The sequence below is a fragment of the Dendropsophus ebraccatus genome, chromosome 4 (genome assembly GCF_027789765.1).
Source record: "Dendropsophus ebraccatus isolate aDenEbr1 chromosome 4, aDenEbr1.pat, whole genome shotgun sequence".
In the NCBI taxonomy this organism is placed as follows: domain Eukaryota; kingdom Metazoa; phylum Chordata; class Amphibia; order Anura; family Hylidae; genus Dendropsophus; species Dendropsophus ebraccatus.
Genome location: NC_091457.1, coordinates 163,102,653 through 163,128,053, shown reverse-complemented (window position 1 = coordinate 163,128,053; position 25,401 = coordinate 163,102,653). Strand labels below are relative to the sequence as shown.

Genomic DNA, 25,401 nt, shown 5'->3' with positions numbered 1-25,401 from the left:
TAACGATTTCAAACGACGAACGGTCTTAATCGCTCACCCTATTACACAGGACGATGATCGTTACTTAGTCGTTCTTGCGCTCGTCTTTTCCTGGCTGAAAGACCAGGGAACGAGCGAACGACGTCTTATTATACCGACTGGTGTTTGAATGATATGTGAACGAACAACGATGAAAATAGGTCCAGATTCTATCAAACAATCAACGATTTCTAGTTGGTTGTTTAATCATTGCCTGCGATTATCGGTTAAATCTGAACAATCTAAATTGGGCCAAAAAAAATAAAAAAAATTGCATATGTGCTATGTACTACAGTATAGATCAGGGGTAGGGAAGCTTTGCTCTCCAGCTGTTACAAAACTACAACTCCCATCAGGCCTTGACAGCCATAGCTTTAGCTGGTAAGCCAAGGTTCCCTACCCTGGTATATCGTAGAAGGCCTTTGCACAACCTGACAACCTTGTTCATGTCTCAGAGACATAAGTTCATAAAAGAAAAAAATTAAAAAAAAAGTTGCACTTTTTTCTTTTTGCCCTTAAAAAAAACGATCATGTCAAATCACGGCGCGCTCCATTGGATGACATTCTGCATGAATTAAATCTAAAAAAGCCATGATGTGCATTTATACGGAGCCCAACATGGCGGCACACAGCAGTATGGAGCCACTCTTGGTACAGCCCGGCTCTGCACTGTGCACAAGGCCTCGATAGAAGAACCTTCCCTGTTTCTTTGCCCTTTGATTTCGTCCAATCCTCTATAAATCTATTTCTGCAGAATTCATCCCTTACTAAAAAAAAAAAAAAAAACTCCGCTTATGAAATAAATACATTAAAAGGCTGCCCACCTACAACGTCCCAAACCAGGCCCGTCTTTCAATAATTGCTTGGAAAGCCTTGTTCAAGTCCGATTACCCCCAGGACATCTCTGAAATAAACCGAGGAATGCCCAGTGTGCTTTTAAAGAGGTTCTGCAATTGAATTGTCCTGCGGTTGAAGAGACAGCCTTCAAGATAATGAATGGTGGGCCGCAACACACAATAGCGAGACTGCAACTGTCCCTCCGCCACCCAGTCGGAATGTAGTGCAGCCCAGCAGGGGTTAATAAGGAGTCTTCGCCACCACCAGAGCTTCTCATTACAGCGACATGCTTCCTCCTTAGGAAAGGAGGGGAAAAAAACTAATTGCCCGGAGTTTTCTGGATCTGATCTTGCAGGAGGCTTGTCATGTTCAAACTACTAATTTGCTGTCGCCACTTTATTGAAAATAGCCTGTAAGTTGTTATTAAATGTATCGACTGAACGACAGGGAGAGTAGTAAAAACTGCCCCTTAAGATGGCTTTTAATAGGAAGCCCGAGAAACAAATTTTGCAGCAGCATCGATTTGGAGAGTTCAATCAAAACTCCATTTCAAAACTAATTAGTCTGAGGCCCGGGATCGCACGCTGACACGTTCCTGCAGAATGCTCAGGGTGGTGGGAGCGGGGGAGGGGGCCACAACACGTGCTACTTCCGGACATAGGAGCCTCTGGGCTGCCAGGCCCCTAATACAGAGAAAGGCCGGGAAAGCGGAGGAAATGAGGGGATCCCAAAATACTAAAGAGCCTTGTTATAGAGGGGGCCAAGAGGGCAACGTAGGAAAAGTAGAGACTGGAACAGCAGCAGTCCTATGTAAGGATCAACAACGCGCCTACCATTGGAGACATGATATCACCATCAGATATTCCGGCCTATACCAGAACCAGAAGTCTCAGCAGTACCTGATTATTCTGGGGCTGGTAGTTCAGCCGGACAACATGGCTACAGTTTCTTCAGTCAAAACATAACCTGGTGTATATATCTACGAGCGACGCATACGGAGAAGGTCTGAAATCCACATGCAGAACACGCAATTTCACACCAAAACATGAAAAAATAAAAAAAATAAATTACAGAAAATCAAATTTTTACCCCTGGTGTCAGTAAGGCCTCAATTACACCTTTAGGGTGCGTTCACACCTACAGGATCCGCAGCAGATTTGATGCGGTGTTTAGTTATTTAAATTAAATCCGCTGCGGATCCGGTAAGTGTGAACGTAACCTTAGCGATTTTTTTCCAGACTGTATATTACGTCTGCAATCTGTAAAAACTTTATCCGTACCGCATCCGCGGATCCGCGCATTTGCGGATTTGAAAAAAAAAAAAAAAAAAGCAGGTGGGGGATAATTTAAATTAGGGTGGTCCATATTTTTTTGCAGACATTACGGACATAATATCTGGAATTGACTAAACTCTTCTGCACGTACAATTACATTCTGCACTAGGGCATGTCCTGAATACATTGCATATCCGTAAGACAGCGTGAACACCGTGAACCAATAGAAATCAATGGGCCCCAAATTTGCCCCTAAATTTGATCCGCAATTTACGGAGCGATTTCCGAAACGTGTAAATAAGATCTAAGGAAATTTAAAAATTTTTTTACATTTTCTGAATTTGTCATCTGAACTTTTTTCACTCCACTCTATTAGTTTGCACTTTTTTTTTTGCCAACATCAGAATTGATCATGATGGGGTCAGGGAAGAGGGAACCACGGCTCTCCAGCTGCTGTACAACTACAACTCCCATCATGAGGAGAGCTGGAGAGCCAAGGTTCCCTTACCCTGATATAGGTGCAAGAGCAAGGATAAATTCTCCTAAAAAGATTCCAGGATTTGGTGCAGATTTGCTCCCTGTAGTTTTCTGCATGTATAATAACTAATGTATAATAACACTGAGAGATGACTGCCAGCCTCAGGCATGTGTGATGATGATGATGATGATGATGATGATGATGATGGAATTACACTTGGTACGTGATAAAGTGCAGGCTATTGTTATCTGTTATCAGCCATTTAGGAAAGAGATCGTGCAAGCTATATGCAAACTACACCGGTATCTCGGGAATATCTATAATTATGAACGCCCTCAGCGAGTCCATGATAAACAGCGGCAGGTATCGCAGAGATGGTGGAGGGATGGAAGTGGATTTACTGCAGAGAGTCAAATCTCCCTGGTTATTTTAGGGTGGTGGGTGGAGCCATACAAATTAATCCCAGACTTGTATCCAGAACTGCAGGAGTTAACTGGTCCCAATGGCTGAAGACCTATAAAACTGTATAGAAAGTTATAAGCGAAGAATATAATCTCAATACAAATCACCAGGCAAATGCAGCTACTCTCTTCAAGCTCACAGGGCATGCTGGGATTTGTGGTTTCACAACCTGTGACTCTCCAGCTGTTAAAAAGCTATAACTCCCATCATGTCCTGACAATAAAAAAAAATGCTGCTACAAAGCTACGCTCATCAAGGGACATGCTGGGAGTTGTAGTTCCATGAACTTAGTTATATTGAAGATTGGTGCATTGGAAAACTACAACTCCCATTAGGCTCCAATATCTGGTAATCTATAGCAGTGTCCCTTCTACCATTGCAGAGCTACAACTCTCATCATGCCCCAATAGCCTTTGGCTGTCCAGGCATGATGGGAATTGTAGTTTTGCAACAGCTAGAGGGATGAAGGTTCCCCATCCCTGGTGTAGATGATAGGAATAGTAGTAAGTACTCTGGATTCTAAGCATAGAAGGTTTTGGAGGAAACGGTGACATAGTTACATTGGTGACGTAGTTGCTCCATTGGAACCAGCTGTGTTCTGGATTCCGCACACAACCATCTCCATTACAAGTCATTAAAGTGTCATCTTTTGTTCCAGCCTCAGCAGTTTGTCACTTAAGTGAATCACTGGACCCTTATACAAGTTGGGAAGCCACATTAAACTTCTGCAGTCTGCTGTTCTGCATGTGGATACAGTCAATTTACCTCCTGTTAATGGACCCAGCATCCGGCTTCAGACCCTTCCATCAGGGTACAGGGAGGACGACAGCTTATACATGTAACATAAGAGAACGGGGGGGCTTACTGCATGGATATAGGGGGTAAAGGATCCAGGGATTGTATATGGATCAGGCTTGTATACAGATGCAGAACTCTATTTTGTGAACCCCTAAAACCACCGCAACTTATACATGTATATTAAGTATCGACAACTTTTATTTTTGCCATGTAACAGCGCCCCCGTTACCAGAGGCTTTGTCTGGTACTGCAGCTCATCCCCATGTTATTTTTGTTATCTATCAGCTATTGTTCTCCTTTATCATCCAATCTGAATTGAAGCAGCTGGATATGATAAAATGAAGGGAGATCTTATTTTCTATATTAGAGGAGACAAAGATCTCATATTAATATATCTTATCTTGTGGGATATCAAGTATGGGCCGCGCCTGTAACACATATACACGTCAAACCTGATCACTAACATCAATGATACAGCGCAGCGTTCTTCCCACGTCTTCCAGGAAAAAAAAAAAAGTTCATTATAAATAAGCCTGGTTGGGAGATCTAGGATTTCATAAATTAAAAGTCGGATTCTGACTCTAATAGATTAGAGAAGGATAGGTAACTTTGCTAATGAAGCTTTATAGAGAATCAGGCCTCAGGAGCTGAACTCCAGGCGCCATCTAGGACCACAGGGCAGTTCAGATGACGGACTGGATACATTGTAAACATTTCTGCATCTGTAGAGGACAATTTCTGATTCTGTAAGTAACATAACTGCAACTTTTTCCTTTTCTCAAAACTTCTAAGTAGTGGTCAGTGAGGAGCACGGGGTTAACCGGATCTCTGGGTCAGGTGGTTTCCAACAGATTTCTATGCGATGCATGGCGGCAGCGATCACATGATGGGAGACTAGGCCGAGCAGCCATGAATCACGGCTAATATAAGGAAGTGTGGTCAAATTACCGCCCACAACTTGATTCGAGAGTCGTAAACTATTGCAGGTTGCCATACGACCACGCTGTGAATTACGACCCACAACATTCGAGAGGCGTGGAAGCATGCATGTCGCAACCGCACCACACTGCATAGTAGAAGTCCTGTATAGCCGCAACCATTGGTGCAAACTGTAGCACATGATCTCATTTCACGTTCTGATGTTTAATGGGCGTTTCACGGAAGATGTGCTGCTATGAACTGGATAGACAGGGGGTCCGACGTCATGTGTCATTATGATCGGTAGCACATGTTTCACTGCCCACCCCCATAGCGCCGATCCAGCCCCAGCTGGTCTATCCCTTTCTAATGATAATTATTGGAGTGGGCTGGTCAGATCGGCATTATGGGGGCGGGCAGTGCTCCTAGCGGTCTTACCGGACCATGGAGCAAACAACTAACTGCACCGCGGAAGAAGGTAAAGGTCCTATTACACAGGTCGATGGGGGCCCCATAATAACTGTACCCGTTTACTGGGCCTATTACACGGCCAGATAATCGTTTAACAAGGGCTGCATGGACATTGTTACCGATGTCCTTGCAGCCCTGGCTTACACTGTATACATTATCTATCCATGCTGCAGGGTCCTCTTTCGCTCTGCTTCTGCCCAGGTCCGCGCGCTCCAGCTTCAGAGCGGCCTATCAGACAGGGAGGAAGCACAGCGCAAGAGGAGCCCTGCAGCATGGATAGGTAAAGTATTCTGTTTGCATATCGTCAGCCAGACAATTATAGGTCCAAACCTATATCAATGATCAGCCGATGACAGCGATCATTGGCTGATCGTTGTGTTTATTACACGGAACAATAATCGTCTGGATAGGGCCAATTCGGCTGATCATCATTCCGTGTAATAGTACCCTGAGAGACATAACATTGGTGTCTCCTGTACAATAGGGACATTAGGGAAAATAGATTCGTTAACCTGCTGATAGTTCCCCTTTAAACTGAACATAATTGGAATAAATTGCGCTAATTTTTTTTTAAACTGTCATATGAAACCAGTCGGAATAAATCTTCCCCACATTGGGTGATTAGTAATAGACGACACAATCATCATCAGGAGAATGAGTAAATCCAACTATGTAAAAACTTTCCCAAACTTTTGCAAAACTTCTCTAACTCCTACGTCCAGGCGTACCCGCTATCCCTTGTGTCCAGCCATGGACAGGGCTCATCCTTATAACGTCCAGTAGATGCTATACCTTTCCAGCAACAAGTACAGTCCCCGGACCCTGGAAGCCATCAGTCCTGCTGCACAGGGTCCTTATTGTACGCCCCATGTTGTCTTCACTGCCTTTGTATGAAACAACCACCCAAGACCATATTGCCCGCACACAATGCCATCTATTGTTCCCTTTTTAATTGCCTGGATGTTGGTTATCAGTCTTAGTGCACGAAGGTCATTTGTAGGTCAAACCCAATTTCCCTAAAGCCGTCCAACATTACGTAAGGGAGCGTGAGAAAAAGAGGAAACGGAGAAGAAAAACCAACAACAATGTATGTTACAGTAAGGGAATATCTAATGATATCATTTCTGCAAATTGATAAATCTGGGTGAATGTAAAGCGCGGCAAATGATGAGAAGCAATTGCCTTTCTCTCTGAGCCGAGGAGGAGGAGGAAGGCGTCTCGGTAACTGTAGCCTTTTCTAAAAACTTGTTTTCTGGGAGTTTGTGAGGCAGCAGAGTTAATTATGTAACCAGGGGATTGTGCCGGACAGTGTTTGATTTAGACGGCTCGAGGCTTTAGGTGCTCAATTAAGTCGCTATCAGTCTCAGTCTGGACTTTAATGGGCTTCTCCTTCCCCTCCTCCTCTGCAGCCATGGGGGGGGGGGGGGGGGGCAGACACCCCGGGTCAGGCTAATTAAAGCCAGGGGACTCCTTAATTGTGATGACAGAATTGGTTTCAGTTTCCTCCGGCCGGGTCTGAAGACCGGAGGAGAGCGTTAATATTTTAGCATTTGGGGAACACAATCAATCTGAAAACAGCGAGATACAGTGCCTAATACAGTGAGACCATTTACAATTACAGGCAGATCATTGTTCGCAGGGCCAGATCTGACATAAGAGATTGCCGGCCTGTAAATATTTTATTTAATGATCTCCTCGGCTCGGTGTCACTGGATCTCGGCTCATGGACGGACGCCGAAGTGAATGCACTAAAGACTGCGCTCCTAATTGCACTAAAATACGGGGGCTTTTTTTAAAAAAAAAATATTTTTATTGCATTGTCTTATAACAGGGATGGGGAACCTTCAGCAGGCTGTTGCAAAACTACAACTCCCATTATGCCTGGCCTGGGCAGCCGAAGGCTGTCCAGGCCAGGCATGATGGGAGTTGTAGTTTTGCAACAGCTGCAGGGCCGAACTTTCCCCATCAATGTCTTATAACATGACCAACAAAATCCGCCATCTTCTATGGGCCACCCGGATGGTTTAAGTATCGTCCACGCAGTCCCTCCTGCGCTGACTTGACTGCTCTCTTGCTCCTTATCATCGGCCCATAGGATTGGTGGGGGTCTCAGTAGTCGCACCACCACCAATCCTCAAGTCCCCTTGAAAGGGATAAATTGCTCATAAGAGAAAACCTATCATTCAGGATTAGAAAAACCATACTCTTACATGAACAGCGCCACCCCTGTCCTGAGGTTATATGCGGTATTACAACCAACCTCCAGTCACATAAACAGAACTGAGCTGCAATACCACACACAACCTGAGATAAGAGGGGGTGCTGTTTTTGGAAGAAAGTGGCCACGTTCTTCCAATCCTGGAGAATCCCTTTAAGAGTCTGTGCCAGAAACTTTTTTTGCCTCTGATTTCTGGATTTACACTCACACAGTCTCACAGTTTCGGACTTACAAAGGGGCCGATCCCCATCCTGGAAACTTAAGAGATTTCCACTCACAAACACAGTAATAAGTGAGAAGCGACTGATTTTATTGTTCGCATGTTGATTTTCAATAAGTTCCGCCCAGATATAAATCCCGCCCAGATAAACTGTGACCAAGATTTTCATAAAAAGTTATGGGATTCAGATTTGGATTAGAGTTCACCCGGATTTCTTTACGATTCCACGTCATAACCCATGTGACCCTATAGGAGGCATGCTGGGAATGTATAGAGACTGCGGAGTCATTGGGGTCAATCTCTTACTGATCTGTTCTATGGTTGGCTGATGATGTACTGAATGGGTGGGGCTTCACCAAGGGGCGGGGCTTATTTTGTTGACCCTACTGAAAACAAGGCAGAGTGGGGGGAGGCTCCTGCTGCAGGCCACTGACTTATATCCAGTTAGAGGGCAGTAAAGCAGAGGATGGGGACCTGGCTTAACTCCTGGGACATATAGCTTCCATTTCTACTTGTTCTGTGACACAGGATAGGTTTAAAGCCGCAGAGAAGAAAATTTGGTGCATTTTATATGAGACTTTCACTGCATTTTTGTTTGTTTTATTTAAACATACACAAAAGCATCAACCACACTTGTAAGTCAATGTAAGTCAATGGGAAAGAGATTCTGCTGTCAGCATTACCGGGCCTCATCACGTGATCAGCATTACCGGGCTTAATCACATGATCATTATTACCAGGCTTCATCACGTGATCAGCATTACAAGGCTTCCCCAGATCGTTTTTTGACAAAAAAACACCTGTGATGAAGCCTGGCAATGCCGATCACATGATGAAGCCTGGCAATGCCAATCACATGATGAAGCCTGGCAATGCCAATCACATGATGAAGCCTGGCAATGCCAATCACATGATGAAGCCCGGCAATGCCGATCACATGATGAAGCCCGGCAATGCCGATCACATGATGAAGCCCGGCAATGCCGATCACATGATGAAGCCCGGCAATGCCGATCACATGATGAAGCCCGGCAATGCCGATCACATGATGAAGCCCGGCAATGCCGATCACATGATGAAGCCCGGCAATGCCGATCACATGATGAAGCCCGGCAATGCCGATCACATGATGAAGCCCGGCAATGCCGATCACATGATGAAGCCCGGCAATGCCGATCACATGATGAAGCCCGGCAATGCCGATCACATGATGAAGCCCGGCAATGCCGATCACATGATGAAGCCCGGCAATGCCGATCACATGATGAAGCCCGGCAATGCCGATCACATGATGAAGCCCGGCAATGCCGATCACATGATGAAGCCCGGCAATGCCGATCACATGATGAAGCCCGGCAATGCCGATCACATGATGAAGCCCGGCAATGCCGATCACATGATGAAGCCCGGCAATGCCGATCACATGATGAAGCCCGGCAATGCCGATCACATGATGAAGCCCGGCAATGCCGATCACATGATGAAGCCCGGCAATGCCGATCACATGATGAAGCCCGGCAATGCCGATCACATGATGAAGCCCGGCAATGCCGATCACATGATGAAGCCCGGCAATGCCGATCACATGATGAAGCCCGGCAATGCCGATCACATGATGAAGCCCGGCAATGCCGATCACATGATGAAGCCTGGTAATGCCGATCACATGATGAAGCCTGGTAATGCAGAGTCTACATAATCAGTTAGGCTTTAAATTATGTAACCACAAAATTGTGTTTCTTTAACTCTTGCAACCCTGATTGTTTACGCAGACCAACCATAAAGGGACAGATATCTAAACATAAAGTTTAAATTAGGGGGGTAAACAACCTTGGGGGCCACACAGACATGTCACTATTGGTTACAGGAGACACTAAGGGATCAGCTTAAAGGGTCTTCTCTTTTCTTTTCTATTCTTTCTATAAACAAACCAATCCCGTCCATGTGAACGTGTCACTGAAAACTTCGCTATTGGCAGAAATCTTACCAACAAAGCTGCAGTGTGTGAACACGGCCTATACAGCCATCTATATTCTGTACGTACGGGCAATTTGTTGGCGCGTCTGTATGGAAAATAACTTGGCGGCTTGTACGCTTGAAGTTTGCTGTTGGGCTATGAGCACATATGTATCCGAGGAGCGGAAGCAGTCACAGCGCTGCTGCCTCCAGAAGTAGGGACATTCATCACCAGCCATAGGAGCCGTCACAGATGTCACTCAGCATACACACATTTACATAGCGCCAAATCCCGGCCCTGCGAGATTACTACACTTATCGATCCGGACTTAAACGCATAATAAAGCGAGGCAAATATTTATAAAGGGCGAGTTATTCAATAATAATAACCCTGATAATAATATTGTAATGCCAGCACCACAATCAATGCCGCACAATTACCATTTTAATTGCATCCTTAAGACCTGCCCCCGCCGATAACGCCACTAAAAAAAACCCGCTCATTACAACAATAATCCACGACACGGCCATAGAGCCATCGATCTTCTCCCCCCGCCGCCATTCTTAAAATAGGGTAACGAGTCATTTACGCCCCTCAAGGTCATATGCATTATTTCATTTTTCATCTTTAAAAAAAAAACGTTCCGACGGGTTTCTAAGCCCTTGTACCAGTCTCCTCGCCTTTTTCATCAAAGTCCCCTTCTGCAAAGAGGAGTGCAATGCATTAACCTCCAGCTCTCCAGGGGTTAATGGGAGGTGTATTAAATGCTACAAAGTGATGCCAAGAGCCAAGTCCATTAAAGGTACTTCATACTAACTGGATACTAAGGCACCTTAAAAGCTCTAGGAGCTATTGATACTTAGAAGGGGAAAGAAAAAAAGGGCTGTGCATAATGGCTGCAGCTACATTAGAGGAGGAGGAGGAAGGAAAAAAAAAAATCTGCCAAATTACGCTTGGTTAATTCAGAGTAACAGATCTGCCCCCAAGTGAATTGGAGGCCTTGAATTAATTCTGTTATGACAAATCAAGATAAACGTTCCCCCTAAATTGCATGCGATTTAATTAATTTTTGAGATCCAGTTTTTTCCCCTCTCTCCCGGCTAATAGTTCACATGCTCCTGTGCTGTCATTGTGCTTGAGTGGGCAGACTTCAAAGTGATATTAAATAACCAACTATTAGATTTACCTAGCACGTCCTATTGGAAAAACGCCATTTAATTACCTAGCCTGTTCAATTAAAGGGACAGCATTCCCTGAATATAGCAGCTTGCTGTTGATTACCAGGGAAATTAACTCTCTGCATGATGTCTCTTGGATTCCTTCTAAAGAAATAAGGAGGGGCCCTAAGGGGGGCGGCGGGGGGGGGGGGGGGACTTATTACTCCGGCAATTACAGAGAAGACCTCTGTCTAAACTGGGATTTAGGACTGGGGCAGCAGACAGCGCCATTATTAGGGCTCCAGTGTTTCGACACACTCTAATTATTCGATTTAAATGTTCTGCATTTTGCAACATTGTAACGACACCACCTGGTCTACAAGGCTGGAAGGTTTGTTTTATGTCACTAACATAGTCCAGGGTGCTGTTGTCACTTGTATGGACCTCAAAGTCATGTCACAAAGTGATCTTCTAATTTTGGGGGGTGGGAGGGGAAATTGTGGCAAAACCCATGCAAACTCAAGAACAGCAAACTTCAAACAAACTGAGGAAAAACATGCAAACATGCAAAAACAAGGAGAGCATGCAAAAACAAGGAGAGCATGCAAACACGGAAAGAACATGCAAACACAAGGAAAACATGCAAAAACAAGGAGAGCATGCAAACACAAGGAAAACATGCAAACACAAAAGGAGAACATGCAAACACAAGGAGAACATGCAAACACAAGGAGAACATGCAAACACAAGGAGAACATGCAAACACAAGGAGAACATGCAAACACAAGGAGAACATGCAAACACAAGGAGAACATGCAAACTCCATGCACTCATGGAGGGAACATGCAAACACGGAAAAAACATGCAAACACGGGAAGGAACATGCAAACTCCATGCAAACACAGGAAGGAACATGCAAACATGGGAAGGAACATGCAAATTTCATGCAATCATGGAACAAACATGCAAAAAGGGAAGGAACACGCAGCCAAAGAAAGAACACACAAACTCCATGCAATTACGGAATGAACATGCAAACACGGAAAGAACATGCATTCAAGGAAAGAACATACAAACTCCATAAGTCATGAAAGAACAAACATGGAAAGAACATGCAATCACTGAATAAACACACAAACTCCACGCAATCATGGAACAAACATTCAAACAGGGAAAGAACATGAAAACTCCATGCAATAACAGAATAAAACATGCAATCATGGAATAAACATGGAAACATGGAAAGAACATGCAAAGACCATTCAAACATGGGAAGAACATGGAAACCGGAAAAAAAAAAAAAACATGCAAACTTGGAACAATAATGCGAACGCGGAAAGAACATGCAAACTTTATTCAAACATGGAGCGAACACAGAGGGAACATAGAAACTTCATGTAAGCAGAGAGAGCATACAGGCTCCATTCAACTACAGGGAGAACGTTCAAACAAACATAGTAAGAACATGCAAATAAGAAAAAAAAAAAAGTCAAAACAAGGGGAGAATACACAAACACTAAAAGAACTTTATGCAATTGTTGCCCTTGGTCTGATTTGAACCCAGGCCCCAGCACAACCACAGTGCTAACCACTGAGCCACGTCATGTAAAGTTGGGGAACCTGCCTGGGCTGCAAATGGTTAACTGGGGTCGATAACATAACAGGCAAGTACATGGAGAATCCATGCAGATGTGGATTTTGTCCAGATTCGAACCCAGGACCCCAGCACTGCAAGGAGACAGACCTATTCACTGATCCACAACATGTAAGTCAGGAAGCCTGGACCACAAAGGGTTAACAGCTGCCAACCCAACAAGCATTTACAGCAAGTTGTTCCCTATGTGGAGGACATACAGACTCCATGCAGGTATTGCCCTTGGTCAGATTTGAACCCAGGACCTCAGAGCTGCAAGAAACACAACGTTAACCACCATGTCCGTGAAAATCAAGACTACAAAGGGTTAACCGGGCAACCGTTGTACAGACGATAACACAACAGGCATTAACAGACTGTCATTCCCTATGTGACCCATCAACCAAGGAGAATCGATGGCAAAGAAGCATCAATAGAAGCCTATTGTAGTGTAAAGATGGAGGTGAAGCACTCAGGCTGCTCGCTGCTGCTGCCGGGATCCGAGCCGGCCCAGATCAGAAGGTTCTGTAATCACATCATCTCCTCTCCCAGCCCCTGTAATGTCTCCCCGGCCGCCAGGCGCTGGCCCTTTAACAGCGTGCAGCCGCGGCCCCGGTTAATAATCCCCTCTCTTACAGGCCAATTTTGTTAATTAAATGTTTTGTTTGCAATGCAGCTCTCATTCATTTCGGACACGTCATCCCGAGCAGATCTAAGCCAGGGCCCAGATCTCATTAGATAAAACCTATCAGGACTCAAAGAAAATGGAGGAGTCACTAATTAAAGCTTTTAATTGTGTGTATTCACTGTCAGGCGGTTTTATCTCCAATCGAGGATTGTGAGCTACATGTCAGTCTCCCACCAAAAGCACTTTCATTAATGGAAGAGGTGGATTTCAGCCTTCCCCCCCCCCCCCCTCCTGGAAATGAAGGGGAGAGCCGAGCACTTTGTTTGGCCTCACTCAGAAGGTGCTTTTCAAAGACAATCATATCCTCACATCAAACTCTCCAGACGTTCTGCCCGGCCCCTTACCTTTGTGTTTGCCCATCATTTAGGCCAATAGAGCTGTGCAATCAATGCAGCTCGCCCTATCCGGGTCACCATTTGTTTCTGTCTCTTTAAATTGTTTAGTAGAGTGAAATCTGCAATGTTGTATCACACACAGCCAAACCGCTCAAAAAAGACCAGACTTATACATACTGATCATCTTGAGACCACCCCCACCAACATTTATCAATGCAATTTTGGACAGTTGTCTCAAAAAAAAAAAGTTTCATTATTCAAAAGAGCTTTATGTAAATAGAGCCTTAGTAAAAAGGCTCTAATAATTAACTATTGAAAGCAACATCCATAAATGTCACCTTCTCTGATACAAAAAAAGAAGTAATTTTGAAGGTTTTACAATACAGAGGAGTAGAGCTTTAGCAAATAAGGCTCTAATAATAAAATATATCTAATTCAACTGATATGTAAGACCACCCTTAGTGAAGCCATCACTACTTTGACACTCTTTATTTATTTGGGGGGGGGGGGTTCTCATACAATACAGAAGACCATCAAATCTTATGTAAGCAGAGCTTTAGAAAAAGGCTCTAACTAATACAATGTTCACCTCCTATAATAAAGAAAAAAAAAAAAAAAAGGACTATAAGAATAACCCCTTACATAACCATTACATGATGCAATATTGGATGGCTGTCTTCACTATACGTATGGCCACAGGCTTTTCTGGAAGTAGAATTTTAGCAAATAAGGCTCTAATGATACGGTATATCTAAAGGCAGTTACCTTCCTTTTGGCCACCCTCTTTGAGAAGAACCATCTCACACACACACACACACAACTACTTTTTTTTGTCTGGTGGTCACCTGAGAGAAGTTTCACTTTTCAGAAGACCTTCCAAACCAAACAGTGGAAGCAGAGCTTTGCAAAAAAGGCTCTAGAGAAAGTCAAGCTTAATAAACTTCCTCACTTTTTTTCAAGAAGACCTCCCCCTTTACACTGCTTCTTTTTAATGCAATTCTGGGTTGTCTCTAAGAGGCTGCACTATACAGAAGACATTTGAACCTTATAATCAAATCTGAGCTTTATATAAAAAAAGGCTCTATTAACCATGTATAGCTAACACTACCTCTGAATAATATACATTACAATAAAATGTTAGGATCCTTATCTGGAGGGGGGGGGGGGAAATCAAAACTTTATCCTGAAGACAGTACTGCATAGGTAAACAATCCCATCGACCTTATGCGGTTTTGCCACCCAAGTTCTTTAGGTTTTAATATTATAAGATTTCATTCACATGCAGCATCATTGCAGTTTTACTTGGTTGTATTCATAAGGAATGGGAGATATCTACATCTCCTTCCTGCGGGATCTGCTTCTGGCTTTAAATCAAAAAGTTGCATTAAAAACAAAGCTCTAGGCTGAAAACATGCCGCCCTATTGCTGTTACAAACGTACACGTACAATGCTGGAGATGATGGGATCCAACTCTGCAACCAGTCTCCAGAAGTTGGCTGTTACAGCACGCTGCCACCGTTTATGGCTATAGACATCCGTAGCCCAGGAAGCATTGAGACACTGGTGTCAATTTTTCCACTTCAAACAAATGGCTCCCGTCCCCCCAATGTTCTGCTCCATTTAATTAAAATCCCGTCCAGCCCACAGTCGCTCTCGCAGCCACACAGGAGCGGCTCCGGTTTGGTAAAGCATGTGCTGATTTCCTAACATTTAAGTCTAAAAAAAACCACTTAGTGAAATTAATGTTACAATCCCTCAATGGGCTTTTCGGCGAGCATATTCCTTCTATTTAGCTGATTGAGGACAGTGGGATTGGGCAGGACATTGGTTATGTGAACGGTAACACTAAAGGAGGTCTACCGGCCGGGCCACCATGGCGTCACCGGATCCTCACAGCAAACTCCCCAACCACTATCCAAAGAAACAAGGTGTTTGACGTTAAAATTGGTTATTTATGGGCTGGAGAGAAGATATGGCGAAGAGGTAAAAAAGTGCAGGGCAACCAGGTGCATCAGAGTATTAAAGCGTTCACTCAAATTAAATATGTAATCCTTCAAATGCCTTTCAGTTTAATGACTTAAGAAGCTTGGTTTCACCTGCAGGGATGGCATGGGCACACTACGCTTATTGATTCCCATCCTTAGAATGACATTAGGAAGCGTGATGGACGTCTGACGGATCTGCGCTCACGTCTCGGGCAATTAATGGGTTATTACTTAGGGTGATTACACATCCACCAGTCAGGAAATGGACCATTGTCTTAAGGAAGAGAAAGAAGATGCCCAAACCAGTTTGGCAATTAGACGTGTTCCATCACGTAAAAGTATGTGCAGATCGAATCATGCAAAAACGTTAGGCATCACATGGCTTCGCTCCGACTACTTTCTAGTAAACATCGGATACGGAGAAGTAGAGGAGACCTACCTGATATAGTCATTTCTGCAGAGGATCATTCCACTCTTTGTATAACAGGAGGTGCCAATTTCCCCAAGTTGAGCCTGACAGCATGAACACTTGAGGCATCTACTGTGCCAGTAGCTGTCCATGGCGTAGAGCAGGAAGCGATCCGCGATCTTGCCCCCGCAACCGGCGCACCTTTTCCATGAGAGGGTGCTAGCAGTCACAGGGGGAGGCTGGGCACTACTACCTGGGTTCACCATGGTCTGAAAAAAAAACAGCAAAACAAATAGGGAAAAAGTTATTGAGAATGTTCTTCCACCTTCCTATGGAGTTCTAAAACAGTAGCAGTAATGGAGATAGCAGGGGCTTGTTTATTTGGTTTGGGGTCAGCGATCTGTCAGGGGGGCCACCCACCAGATCACTTTTACTGATAGTCCTCCTCCCAGCTGTGTGAAGTTGCATCAGGAACTTTACCCATCATAGGAAACCATAGCAAGACCTTCCCCACCTCTCCTATAGAGACGACCTACAGCGTTTTCACATATTCATCGCCATTCGTGAGAACGGGGGGTAAGAGAAGAAACTTGTCGGGCAGGTTCCAGTATTTTTAGCTGCTACTTTCCCTTTGTCATGCCGGCCATTGAATCAATGTCTTATTATTGTCGGATCAGCTGAAATCTCATTTGATTTGGAGGCAATCAATGAATGTCATTTCGGAATTAGGAGCAAATAAACCAGGTTGAACTTTAGGAAGCCCCCCCCTGCTAACTCGCTATGCAAACAAACAAGACGAGAGTAGCACTAATCTGTCCTTGATCAGCAATTTAAATGCAATGAATGGACACCTTCAAAAAGAAGAAAAAAAAAAAAATAGGGCTTCCATTTACAGATAAAAGTCAGGAGAGATACAATTGTAGCCATAGACTCAAGTGACATCTGTCAACACCAGTGAGAAGCAGGGACCCTCCTTATCTCTGTACAATAAGGAGAGCCATTAGATAGAGTATATGCAAAACCAGGACCCTCTCTAAAAGTAGGACTAGATACAGCCAAGTAGTAGGAAATGTAACCATACATAACCTGGCCAGGATCCACCTGCTTCCTTATCCAAAACTAAGGCCAGCAGTACATCACTACACATAGCAAGAACAAGGAATTGTCAGACACCATAATGGCTTTATAGCAGGCCAATAATGATGTCTGCCACAGCACTAGGTGAACTGTATACAGGATGCTACATAGTTGTCTGCAAAGATACATGTATCCCTTATAGGTTCTGCAAAGACACATGCACCCCCTGTGCTTCCTAAGTGTCTCATGTGTTTCCAATGTGTCTGTATCACTTATGTTTACAGACAGACTTCTATTGTTATGGGTTTATAAATACACAGGTATCTCTTATGTGTTTCCAAATCCCCATGTAGGACTTGTGTGTTTGTATCTTTTAGGTGTCTACAAATACACATGAATCTCCAATGTTTACACATATCCATGTATCACTTGTGTTTGTATCTTTTCAGTGTTTACAAATACACACGTAAGCCCCCCATGTGATCTCATATACACACGTATGTCCTTGTGTGTTTGTACCTGTGTGTTTCCAAATACACACGTATCTCCTATGCCATTCCAAATACACACGTATCTCCTAGGTGTTTGTATCTTTTGTGTTTCCAAATACACATGTATTACTTGTTTGTATCTTTACAGTGTTTACAAATACACTATGTAAGTCCTATGTGATCTCATATATACACGTACCTCTCATGTCTCTGTATCTGTGTTTCCGTATACACACGTACCTCTCATGTCTCTGTATATCTGTATACACATGTACCTCTCATGTCACTGTATCTATATACACATGTACCTCTCATGTCTCTGTATATGCTGTGTGTTTCTATATACACATGTACCTCTCATGTCTCTGTATATCTGTATACATATGTACATCTTATGTCCCTGTATGTCCCATGTGTTTCTATATATACCTCTCATGTCTCTGTGTACACATGTACCTCTCATGTCTCTGTATACACATGTACCTCTTATGTCTCTGTATCCCCCATGTGTTTCTATATACACATGTACGTCCCATGTCTCTGTATCCCCCATGTGTTTCTATATACCTCCCATGTGTTTCTATATACCTCCCATGTCTTTGTATCCCCCATGTGTTTCTATATACCTCTCATGTCTCTGTATACACATGTACCTCTTATGTCTCTGTATCCCCCATGTGTTTCTATATACCTCTCATGTCTCTGTATCCCCCATGTGTTTCTATATACGTCCCATGTCCCTGTATCCCCCATGTGTTTCTATATACCTCTCATGTCTCTGTATCCCCCATGTGTTTCAATATACCTCTCATGTCTCTGTATCCCCCATGTGTTTCTATATACCTCCCATGTCTCTGTATCCCCCATGTGTTTCTATGTACCTCCCATGTCCCTGTATCCCCCTTGTGTTTCTATATACCTCTCATGTCTCTGTATCCCCCATGTGTTTCTATATACCTCTCATGTCTCTGTATCCCCCATGTGTTTCTATATACCTCTCATGTCTCTGTATCCCCCATGTGTTTCTATATACCTCCCATGTCCCTGTATCCCCCTTGTGTTTACAAGCCCCCGGACACGTATGTCACAGACGCCACCGTGCACATAAAGTTTGGAGCCGGTGAAGTTGATGACAATATTCGAAGCCATTTTTGCCAAGGACAGTAAATAAACCACATAATCTGCTATAATCAGAACTCTACCTTTTAAGCTGTAACAAAACCCTGGGACTTGGGAAACGGAACCACTCTAAAAGCCATTATCTGTGTGTACCCAAATGCATCGTACCTTTATGTAAATTGATTTATCTGATGCATTACCCACCCAATGGCTTTTGGTAACAATTTCATCTCCAGCCCCTAAATGAAGCTGCATTTCCTGCCCTCAGCCCTCCCAGCGCTTTCAGCTCTTCTCTTTTTTATTTATTTTTTCCCTTCCTCCCCTTCGTTTCGAATTTCTTTTTTTAGAAGGACCAGGACCCCGGCCTGAATCCTCCCAGAGAGGTAAATAAAAAAAAAATAAGAAAAGAAACGTGACCCGGTGCCAGGCATCCAGTAACCACATTAAGTAAAGCTCTTAAAGACAAGCAATACCTTAATGCTGATTCAATCTACTGGAGATGAATCCTTCTTTACTGACCAGAGAGGAGTCTCCGGATAACTTAAAGGGGAGGGGGGGGGGGGGGGCTCATCAAGTTTCATTGCAGTTGAGGAAATAAAAACCTTTTAACTTTAATAGAACGGCCACATAAATTATATAGCCAGGCGATTGTAGAGGGAAGCTGGCGGTGGCAGCTAGAGGCAACAGCAACGTCTCCTGCTTAATGGAGAAGAAGGGGGGGGGGGGGGTAATTTGTAATAGAAAAAAACAAAAAACTATAGGTTGGGTTTTAATGAGGCAAGTGGCTGGGACTGGGGGCCACTTTGATCCTGGTGCCATGGCTTCCCCAGTTCTCCCAGTCTGGAAGGCGGGTGGGCGAGCGCCCAAATTACAATTAAGCCAGGGAATCCTTTCTACAGAAGAGAGAGTAGAGGAAGGGGTGGAGGAGAGGAGGACGGAGAGCTGCTAGGAAGAGCTCCGCATCTATATAGGGGGGGGCCCCCAAATCTGTGCCTGTCAGCGACTAGTCACATTGCTTCATTATTGCTGTAAGGGTCCCACCAGGAGCAGGGACAGGGGCTGCTGCATGCCTGGTGGCAGAGGGTTAGGCACCCCACTAAGTGCCCAGCACCCCCGTCACCCCACTAAGTGCCCAGCACCCCCTGTCACCCCACTAAGTGCCCAGCACCCCCTGTCACCCCACTAAGTGCCCAGCACCCCCTGTCACCCCACTAAGTGCCCAGCACCCCCTGTCACCCCACTAAGTGCCCAGCACCCCCTGTCACCCCACTAAGTGCCCAGCACCCCCTGTCACCCCACTAAGTGCCCAGCACCCCCTGTCACCCCACTAGTCCCTCTCCTCTCCTTCTGGCTGTACAATCTATTGTTGTGTCTGTCAGCAGCCATCTGAGGTAGTGGAGAGGCTGACCAGTGGGATTACTGACAGGAGGTGCCCCGCCACCACCACTACTTTAGCTGCCATGCAGGGACACTAGCTGGACTTTTCCCTGGCTTTGCACTTCGGGCCCCCTTTAACCCTTGCCCCCCCAGGCTGCTGCTGGGCTCTTACCTTTTGCCTGTGTCCCCTTCTTGCACAGTAGCAGCAGCCGCAGTCGCTGGGATCAGTGTGAATGCAGCTCCAGTTAGAGGTAACGCAGCTTTGCGATCCAAGGCGCAGCTAAGCTCCACGCAGGCGCAGATCCCGGGGCTAAATGGCGCAAGTTTATCTCCTTGTGCTCCGGTGTGAGTCCGGGGAGGCGGCTCGGTGCCCGCTGTGTGGAGGCCCCGTCCGTGCTGTGTCCGTGCTCTGTGTCCGCGCTCCGTGTCCGTGCTCTGTGAGCTCTGCGCTCTCTCTCTCTCCAGCAGCCTGACATGTGTTGGTGCCGGAGCTCAGCCCAGCTCTGCTGCTCCCCGGCTCCGCCCAGCCCGATCCCGGCTCCGCCTACTCCGATCCCGGCTCCGCCTACTCCGATCCCGGCCGCTGATTGTTCAGGCGGAATAATAAAATGAGCTGAGGGAAGGGCCGGAGCTGAGGCCGGGGGCAGAGCTGCCCGTGATGGATGGAGGAGGAGGAGGCAGAGGAGGAGGAGGAGGATTCTCCCCCCTCCTCACCTAATTAAGAGATCCCAGTCCTAAGTAAAGATCTGAGCTGCTGCTTCCGACAATTACACTTAGCGACATGTCGCAGGTTTAACCCTTGCAGCGACGCCTCTGGCAGCGAGATAGTTAAAGGGGAAGTTTTGCAGGGAGTTATTAGGCGATGACTGGAGCTGCGACTTTTTTCCCCCGTAGGAATGCATGGGAGCTGCTCTGCGCCACTTGTGTGCAACTGTCGCATAAGGCTGGAGACGCACATCACGACACTTAGGACATCTTAGGTTGTTGTTCATGCAGCCTTATTTATGTCATATCCTTCTATGTATTCTCACACAATAGTATAGATGCGTGAACATACAACTTCTGCATCACTCAGTCCTAATATACAGTATGCAACTTCTGCATCACTCAGTCCTAATATACTGCATGCAACTTCTGCATCACTCAGTCCTAATATACTGCATGCAACTTCTGCATCACTCAGTCCTAATATACAGTATGCAACTTTTGCATTACTCAGTCCTAATATACTGCATGCAACTTCTGCATCACTCAGTCCTAATATACTGCATGCAACTTCTGCATTACTCAGTCCTAATATACAGTATGCAACTTTTGCATTACTCAGCCCTAATATACAGTATGCAACTTTTGCAACACTCAGTTCTGTAGCCTGCATGCAAGGTTTACTACACTTAGACATATAGACAGCGTGCTACTATTGCACCACTCACTGTAAACATCATGCTGCAAAATGTCAGTGTGCATCTCTCCTTGTGCAACTGTGACTCAAGTCAATGGAAATTGGAACTGTCATGCAACACAGGGCTGCCCCCCCACCCACTCACTTCATGCTGTTTCTAGATTTTATAGCTCCTCTATGTGGCCACAACATCAGAACATTACTTTTAGCATCTGTTGGGAGTAGTAGTAGAAGGGACTAAACAGGTCCACATCTTGCCTCGGCCTCCATCCTCCTCTTCAGTTTTTTTTCTTCCTAGTTATAATCCAGGACATGTGTTATAAAGATCAAAGGAAGTTTCCTACAGATCATTAGAAGCCAATAGAATACATTAACCCTATGTGTAATTAAAGCCAGCCCAGTCCGCTGGGATGTCACCGCCAAGGCATGCATGGATTACTGGGCGCTTACATTGCACATACTCTATACCAGTGATTGCAAAACTACAATTCCCAGCATGCCCTAACAACTTGGGAACTGTAGTGTTTCAACATCTGTAGGTTGGAGATCACTGCAAAACCACAACTCCCATCATGCCTGGACAGCTAAAGCTTTGGCTGTCCAGGCATGATGGGAGTTGTAGTTTTGCAACAGCTGGGTTTTTTACCCCTTTTTTAAGGGGTTAAAGCTATCTCCAGTAGGTGGCACCAGAGAGCAAGTTTTTTTTTTTCTTCTTACGTCTAGAGCTAATTTGCATATTTTTCCCAGAGAGCATTGCATGGCCTATAAGTCTCCCTAATCCAGCTTGTGTCTCTCCTTAAGGAGACCCGTTACCCTGCTCAGACCTATAGCGGCAACTCTCTCTCTCAGGATATAGATGTGCGGCGGCTCCTACAATCCTCCTGATAATAAGTTATTGGACGTCGGCCCTGATTGGGGCCATAATCTTAATGCACACACCGAGCCTTGAAGCTAAACATTCATCAGCATGCCGCTTGTTTACAGCCCTGGCATTTTATTTTTCATGTGGAAAGGTTACAGCAATCTCTTATCCAAATAATCTGATTAGCATAATAAAACCAGCAAAATAGTAACAATAAGGATAAAAAAATATATATATATATTTATGGTAATTTGGCAGAGATCTATAAAAAGCGGAGAATGCCACCCGAAATGCCATCTCCACAGAAAGCCCCGGAATGTTCTGGCAATAGGGAAGGCGCTGGATCCACACAATAGTTACAATGTTTCCATCTGAGGACGCGGGGTTATTAATTTAACAGTTATTCTAAGTCCTGTTGGGTGGATTGTGTTCACGCAGTTATTAATTGTTGGCAGAAGGCGCTCGCTAATGGAGGTGAAGGCCGCGTTTCGCAGGTGGAACACGCCATTAAGTGATTATTGATTTTAGAAGAGAAAAAAAAAAAAAAGCACAAAGTAAAAAAAATAAATAAATAAGTTTTTTTTTTTCCCCTTTCTAGTCATAAATGTTCCTGAGTGCTCCTGTGGTGATATGACGTATTTACGCCTAATGCGAATGCATCAAGGTGATGCCTGTGTAACCCGCCATTGTCAGGTTCTTCTCGGAGGGCGCTTTTAGAGGCGAATGCAACCCGGATAATGGGCTACGTGTATTTGGAGTTTTGATATGAGATTATTTAAAGGGATGATAAAGAAGTGTAAGTTTGTGATGGGTGGGGATCCGAGTGCTGCGTGTGAGATTGGGGGTCCGTAATGTCAGGCTCTATGGCGCTGCTAAAGAGAGCCGAGCGCCGTACTCTACAGTAGTCCCATAGAGTGTGAATGGAGCGGCACTACATGTAATCAAACAACTACATAGACTTAAAGGGGTAGAAAAACATGGTGGCTTTCTTCCAGGAACAACACGACTCTTGTCTCCAGTTCGGATGGGGTTGTGCATTTAAAGGGGTTGTCCAGCGAAAATCTTTTTCTTTCAAATCAACTGATATCAGAAAGTTATATAGATTTATGTTTCACTTCTATAAAAAAAATCTCAAGTCTTCCCATACTTATTAGCTGCTGTATGTCCTGCAGGAAATGTTGACACTGCTCTCTGCTGACATCTCTGGCCAAGATCTTGGTTTTCTATGAAGACAGTTCCTGTCTCGGCCAGGGGTGGCAGCAGAGAGCACTTTGTCAGACTGAAAATAAAACATTGCCTGCAGGACATACAGCAGCTGATAAGTAGGGGAGGACTTGAGATTTTTTAAAAGAAGTAAATTACAAATCTATAAAACTTCCTGGCACCAGCTGATTTGAAAGAAAAAGATTTTCGCTGGAGTACTCCTTCAAGTTCCATTCACTTCGATGTAGCTAAGTTGCAAAACCTGACCCAAACTGGAGAGAAGAAAGCGGACTTTTTTTAAAAAAAGACTGTATAACCCCGTTAAGAGCCTATCCTCATAATCGGTGGGTATCCCAGTGGTCAGATTTCCATCAGTCAGGCACGATAGTTGGAACCTTGGAATAATCCCTTTAAGGGTATGCTCATACAGTGGGAATTCTGTGTGTATACAGTCCTGTGTAATGTGTAACAGTGCAAAGTACATGGGCGCGGATAAACCTCAACCTGCGCACTATAGATGTATAGGAGTCTGGGCTCCAGGCAAATGCACGGGCCATGGAAGTTACAGCCATAGAAGAGAATGGGCCCTATGCTATCTGCAATTGTGGCTAGTGCCGAGGTGTTGGGTTTGGCAATGTTCTCAGAACTCATACGATTTGACTCCTGGGGGCTGGAGAAGTTGGATGCAGCCCTGATTCCTGGAAAGCATGGATACAACCATAGGCCATAGGCGGCATCCATGTTTTCCTGGCAGCTCTGGGGCGGCATCCAACTTCTCCAGCCGCCAGGACTCTTCTGAGAGCAGGAAGTCTGCTTATTGCTAATAGTATACAGCTTATTGCTAATAGTATACAGACCATATACTATTCGCCTTGTTAGCACTAGCCCTATAGGCTGGTCTCATATTAGTGTAATACAGACAGACTTTTGTATCTGGGTTCCAGCTACTAATCCCGGCCTCAGGTCTGATGACCCCAACAAACAGCTGTGAGACCCCCAATCAGGACGGAACTCGCAGCAGCCTGTACCGTACTAGTGTGAACAAAGCTGGAAATTAGTAATACTTTGTTTGCCTTGCAAGATTTAAACAAATCAGAAAATGTGTGCACCTTAACTGCTCCATAATTCCCATCATGCACTGAGAATTAAGGCACCAGATCACTAAGTCACTCATGCAGGTACTAGACCAGTGTTCCCCATTCTGTGGTCTTGTGTTGCAAAACTACAACTCTCATCAGGCCGGAACAGCCACAGGTTGGACAACATTGCACTCGAGTGAATCACTCAGCAGACCCATTTTCTCCAGCCGGTACCAAACTACATCATGATAGGAGTTCTGAATTTCCGCAGCAGCTGGAGGAGGGCCGAACGTTAGGATCCTCTAAACTAGACATTCAAGAATGACCAAGGGTCATATTCCACGGGCTGACCAGGGCCCGATCAACAAACTAGCAGATCGGCGCTCATTTACTGGGCCTATTCCACGGCCCGATAATCGTTTAGCGAGGGCTGCAGGGACATTGTTACCGATGTCCTTGCAGCCCTTGTTTAAACAATATACTTTACCTATCCAGGCTGCAGGGCTTCTGCTTTCCTTCTCCCCCGGTCCCACGCACTGCAGCCGCTTCGGAGCGGCCTGTCTGAACTGGCAGACCGCTCAGCCAATCACTGGCCTCGGCGGTCCCGGCCAGTGATTGGCTGAGCGGTCTGTCAGCTCAGACAGGCCGCTCCGAAGCTACTGCTGCGCGCGGGAACGGGAGGAAGAAGAAGCGCAGGAGAAGCCCTGCAGCCTGGATAGGTAAAGTATGCTGTTTTTAAATGGTCGGTCGCCCGCCGCGCACCTCTATTCCACGTAGCGATGTACGGGTGGCGACCGATGATTTTAGGTTTGAACCTAAATGAACGATCAGCCGATGACACGATCACGGAGATGATCGGGCTGATTCGGCTGATTATCACTCTATGGAATAGGCCCCTAAGGGAGGCAGGGATGCGGCCCATGGCCTATGGCT

At 45.1% G+C, this 25,401-nt stretch overlaps 1 protein-coding gene across 3 annotated transcripts in view; it reads right to left on the bottom strand.

Annotated features, from left to right (window-relative positions):
* The window catches only part of LMO4 (LIM domain only 4), a 78,692-nt gene that overhangs the window by 19,585 nt on the left and 33,706 nt on the right, over window positions 1–25,401 (bottom strand). The window contains exons 1-2 of one of the 3 annotated variants that reach the window (XM_069969068.1): window positions 21,528–21,616; window positions 15,889–16,127 (exon numbers count right to left, since the gene is read on the bottom strand). In XM_069969068.1, coding sequence (XP_069825169.1) covers window positions 15,889–16,127; window positions 21,528–21,536 — 248 coding nt within the window. In that variant the 5' untranslated portion in view covers window positions 21,537–21,616. Of the gene's footprint in view, window positions 1–15,888; window positions 16,128–20,094; window positions 20,545–21,527; window positions 21,617–25,401 lie in introns of those variants that run through there. The other 2 variants (XM_069969069.1, XM_069969070.1) reach the window with 2 other exon arrangements.